General features: G+C 50.2%; 3 protein-coding genes and 1 non-coding gene across 4 annotated transcripts; 1 reads left to right on the forward strand and 3 right to left on the reverse strand.

Moving 5' to 3' along the window:
* Positions 1-1,872: 1,872 nt before the first annotated feature.
* GNI_177300 lies at positions 1,873-1,945 on the reverse strand. The gene has a single exon. It is a non-coding gene; the product is annotated as a tRNA-Asn (tRNA).
* Positions 1,946-2,033: 88 nt separating this feature from the next.
* On the reverse strand, positions 2,034-2,849 carry GNI_177310 (hypothetical protein; the record flags this gene model as incomplete). Its single annotated transcript, XM_011135133.1, has 1 exon — positions 2,034-2,849. One exon carries the CDS (start codon positions 2,847-2,849, stop codon positions 2,034-2,036), a length of 816 nt encoding a protein of 271 aa, XP_011133435.1.
* Positions 2,850-3,436: 587 nt separating this feature from the next.
* GNI_177320 (putative mRNA turnover 4-like protein) lies at positions 3,437-4,346 on the forward strand (the record flags this gene model as incomplete). The annotated part of the gene is made up of 2 exons (XM_011135134.1): positions 3,437-3,721; positions 3,963-4,346. 2 exons carry the CDS (start codon positions 3,437-3,439, stop codon positions 4,344-4,346), a joined length of 669 nt encoding a protein of 222 aa, XP_011133436.1.
* Positions 4,347-4,526: 180 nt separating this feature from the next.
* GNI_177330 (putative UDP-glucosyltransferase) lies at positions 4,527-5,009 on the reverse strand (the record flags this gene model as incomplete). The annotated part of the gene is made up of 1 exon (XM_011135135.1): positions 4,527-5,009. The coding sequence occupies one exon, from the start codon at positions 5,007-5,009 to the stop codon at positions 4,527-4,529; it is 483 nt and encodes a 160-aa protein (XP_011133437.1).
* Between the last annotated feature and the right edge of the window lie 20 nt (positions 5,010-5,029).

The raw sequence follows: 5,029 nt of genomic DNA on the forward strand, positions 1-5,029 counted from the left end.
GCGGCGGTGTACGCCCACAATGCCACCCCGCATGAGGCATTGGGTTGCAGCCCCATGTGCGCCGCGATTGGCCGAGAACCACCGATGGTAGGATGGGCGGAATTCGACCCCACGAACGAGGAAGCAAGAATAAGCAATCTCAGTGATGATCCAAGTGAGGTTATCATTGGAGGCTTTAAGGCAGCTGAGCGTACCACGACAAGCCACCGCGGTTCAACCAGGGGAGATAGTCACGTTCCCGCTGATCGCTTTGGAGGCTCGGGCGTATGAACACCGCTCAGGGTTGACCAATCTTCGCCCCCGATTTGCCGCACCTCACCGGGTGTTAGAGGTGGCTCACGCTACCGCAACCCTCAAGCCCATGTGGTACGAGGATCTGCTATATCGGTACGACCGACGCCGGCAACTCCGCCGGTTGGACCAGCTTAAGGAACAGGAGAATGGGGAGGAGCTGTCCCGAGAGGGATAAATAATTCCCTCGTTCCTCAAAGGCCGCGAGACCAGAACCTCGCGTAAAGAAGGTACCGCCGAGGATTGTCCGGAAATGGGAGGATCGCTAGTGCTGGTTCTCGTCTGAGTTAGTCCCAGTTCGAACGTCTTGGGACATAAAAGACGTTGGGCATATTTGGGACAACGCGCGCGCGTTTGCAGCGCATCACTAGGGAGAGACGTTTTTAAGGGTTGAAACCAGGACTCCAGAAAATGCTGCCAACCCAAAGAGATCTCCCAGTGGCGGAGAGCCCAACAAACCTACGCCGGAGTTCTTCCCCAGTGGCGGGAAGAATTACGGAACATAAAAATAACTAAAGCCCCAGGAAAGGCGACCGACGGGTCCCGTCGTAAGCCCTGACGACTCACAGAAGCTGACCAGGCTCCCCACCGAGTTCTGAGCACAACTCCCAGGGCGCATTGGTACAAGCCTTGGATGAGCCTGCGCGATGTGTCGATGACTTCTGGTTGCATCCATTAACACAGCACTTGTACATAAGCTTTCATCCATCTTCTGCGTTGACGCTTGTTTGTGGCCAGACAATCGGCGTGCCAAAAAGATACATTTGGTGGCCCGCTCGAGATGTGGAGCGTCGCATGTTGAGCTTAACGGTTATGCGCTGCCGACTTGTAAGCTGTCCGAAATATGCGTTAGAAGAATATGGCAGTAAACTCCACTGATGAATTCCGGCCCAAAAAGAAATCCGAGTTGTTCCGAATATTGTCCTGGAAGCATGTGCGTGATGCCTTTATCGGGTCTGGTGGGCGTGTTCGGAGCGCCATTGCTGGGACCATGCGAAGATTTGTCAAATATGGTCGAGCCCGCGCTTGTATGTCGGGGTGCTTGCTACAGAAGCCTCAATTTCGGATCTAATAGACTTGTGTGTTGAGGCATTAAACGGTGCGCCCATAAACAGCCGGGTACTAAAGTGTTTTTTGTTACGGAATAGTCTGAGCAGAAAGCAGCTCAGAATACTGGCTCAGAACACAGCATGAAGAACAAAACTTCAGAGTGCAGCCCCGAAATCCAAAAGAAAGATTCATCAATTTCGTTAGGTCTCGTCTTGTCCACGCCTTCCCCTTCCATTAATCCATACGCGTTGATTCTCTTCCGAAACAAGTTCCCTCATACGTCGTAGGAAAGCGTTTGTTCATCCAACCATTCACAATTCGGTACCTTGGGATCAAAGACAAACACCAGGCCGAGAAAACTGCAGTACGCGAATTACTGCCAATAAATGTCCTTTCACACCTGCCGTCATGATGTGGTTGGTGCGAGGAGTAGCGCTCGTGGAATAACAATCCTAGCGTGTCATATTCTACATATCCACCGCCGAACTCAGATTATACCGGAGCGTCCGCATAGCTAGCTCAGAAGAAACTCGGTACCGGCAGGGATCGAACCTGCGACTTTGTGGTTAACAGCCACACGCTCTGCCTACTGAGCTACGGAACCGGCGTGGTCTAGCTAGCTATGTGCAAGTCAATGATGTCTTTGGTGTTCCTGAAAACAGCGCGGTTCAGTAAGTAGAAAGTAGGGCAGCTTACAAGATGTATTCCAGAATAGCTTTGTCAACAAACTGACTGTCATCTGTCGCTTGACAAACAGCGGAAATCGCTTTAAGCTTATCTAATGCGAACGGCGCCCATGATGCATTCCACAGAGGGGGCAGGTGTGTGGGGATGTTGCTTGGGACTTTGCCCAAGATTTGCATTGGCAAAGTGTTTGGGCAGAATAAATGTTTGAATAAACGTTGGCGAGAATATGCGGGCTTACTTTCGTAAAGAGCATACTGCTGCGTATTGACGTGAGGGGGAAGGTGCGACGTGAGATGGTGATGGGGGAACACTGGGTCGACCGGAGGAAGTGCGGAAGGTTCTTTTTTGACGAGTTTTCGGCTGGCGACAGTCGAAGCAGCAGATGATTTGTTTTTTTGCTTTATCCACGCTGGTAGGGGATGGGAGCTGAGCTTGCGTCTGGCTTCTGGATCGTATTCGGGGGGTGACTTGGGCAGCTTCTTGTCATAAACTGCTCGAAGCCACTGCAGAAACTCCAAGTTGTCCTGGTATTTACCTCGAGCCAAGCCGTCAATGTCGAAGCCTCGGGACAGACCGATGCCCTTTAGGACGTCCTGAAGGATCTTGTAGTGCTTGATGACTTCGTACTCTGCCGTGGCACTCCAGTTGATTTTGTGCATGGGCACGGTCCCCGGGTATAGTCGGTCCAAAATCTGCAAATAGATCGAGCCATTTCCGCACTCCTCAATACGGCAAATCCCGCATTTAAAGTCTTGCTGCAACCACTCCAGTAGCTCACGGCGTGACTGATTGACCTTGGGCTCAACCTTAGTCTCAACCATGGACTTTTGGAAAACCCTTTTTATACCCACCCGCCCGCCGCTCGCTTAGTCAACCCGGACCTAATCAAAGGCCAGTAGGTTGGAAATGAACCTGATAGTACCATGGATCTGCGGCTCAACAAAGGAGTCCCTGCTCGCAGACATAAATGACTACAGGAGGTACATCCGGGGGTACGAGAGCTCTGTGACACGGGACGTGGCTCTGGAAGAACGTTCTAGTGCGATAGGCGATGCGTTGATGAGTGCTTTGTATCACAAACAACACGTGGAGGTGGACTCGCTAAAACAGGTGCCGGCTACTCTCTTGGCCCCCAGTCTGACGATTTGCGACCTAGTTGTGAAGTCTAAAGACCCTAACTGGCTGGCCGCCAAAAACGATGTGTGCACCTCCGAACTGTGTGAAATCGGCAACCAAATTCAGGCTCAGCACACAACGATTGGATGTCAGTATTACTGCTGCCGCCACCAAGATGACTTTCTTCTGGTCTGCGCCTTCAAATAACTGCTTTCTCCGGTAGCCAGCTTCTTTGTCCACTGTGCAACTCCTTGTCAGAGGCCGGACCGGGGCGATTTATATTTTTTCAGAGATGGCCAGGTCGCGGAAGGCAAAGGTGGTTCCTTTGACCAAGGTGGGGAAGAAGGTGGGAATGGACCGGAAGCTGGAGATAGCAGACAAGATACGGGCGGCTGTTGCCCAGAACAGGTTTACGTATGTGGTTGAAATGTCTCACTTCAAAACGGAGCAAATTCAGCGGGTGCGGGAAAGCCTCAAGCCGGGCACCATGTTCATGGCACGGAGTCGCATCATGCAAGTGGCACTTGGAGTCACGGCAGCAACATCAGCAGCAGAAAATATATATAAGTTGAGCGGCGTAAGTTTTTGTCACTTTGGGTTTGCATTGCCTCCTGGTCATTTTGGCTTCTGTTGTCACCTGTGACCTGGTCGTTGTGACCTGGTCGTTGTGACCTGGTCGTTGCGGCCTGGTCGTTGTGACCTGGTCGTTGTGACCTGGTTGTTGTGGCCTGGTCGTTGTGACCTGGTTGTTGTGGCCTGCCTGGTTGTTGCCTGATAAATGTCGATGCTTGTGGTCATTGTGGTGAATGTTTTTGTAGTTGATAGAGGGTCGCGACCCCTGTGTAGTGTGTTGTGGCAAGTCTCCGGAAGAATTGAGTTCTTTATTCCTTGGCGAGAGAATGGATACATACGCTAAGGCCGGTGACGTCGTGGAAGAAACCGTGGTAATCCCGGAGGGAAAGGACTCGCTGAGTCAGTTTCAGTTCAACATGGAGCCCTTGTTCAGGAAGCTGGGGGTTCCGACCGTATTGGACAACGGGACCATTGTTGTGTTGACAGACTTTGTGATTTGCGCGGCTGGGGAAACACTGGACTCAAACAAAGCGCGACTCTTAAAGCTGCTCGACTATAAGCTAGCCAAGTCGCAGTGCAAGCTCAAAGGATACTATGACAACGAAAATAGAACCGTCAAAATATGCTAAACATTTCATTTTTCACATCCTAACCCGACCATCATGACGGGATAATTACCCGCCCTAATAAGTATTCAATCCACCCCAGAATATAGAAACATTGTGTTCGAAACTTTTTCACGGTCATTGTTAATGTACTAACTAACTATCCGGCTCTTGTACGGCAATCCATTGGATACCACTGGTCGCCTATTTTGGTATCGATCCAATGAAATGTAGAAGGTTACATTTGCTGGTGTTCTTGAAGGCAAACTGTGAGACAAGATTTAGTCCGCAGGATACCTTAGAGTAGTCACAAAAGCAATTGTAAGCTTTTCTTAAGACTTCCCTAATACTCGTATCCTTCAATGAGCAGGTTCTTCCATTCTGCCATACCCTCAATCCGTTCTTGAAATATTCTTCTTGAATCTTCGCATTCATCGCCTGTTCCGCACCTAGCGGCAAACACACAATTGGGCCCTCAAATGATGACATTGCCTCCAAGGTTCCATTCCATCCTGAGTGTGACAGGAATACTCTAACGGCCTTATGCTTCAACACCGCAACTTGATCCACCCATGAGATAATCTTTATTTTTCCGCAATTACGGTTAATATAATTTTCAGGAAGCCAGCTCTCAATGTCTCCAGACTTGTGAGCATCTTCAGACATCTTCTGAGCATCTTCAGACATCTTCTGAGCATCTTCAGACT

The sequence above is a fragment of the Gregarina niphandrodes genome, assembly GCF_000223845.1.
Source record: "Gregarina niphandrodes unplaced genomic scaffold scaffold00065, whole genome shotgun sequence".
In the NCBI taxonomy this organism is placed as follows: domain Eukaryota; phylum Apicomplexa; class Conoidasida; order Eugregarinorida; family Gregarinidae; genus Gregarina; species Gregarina niphandrodes.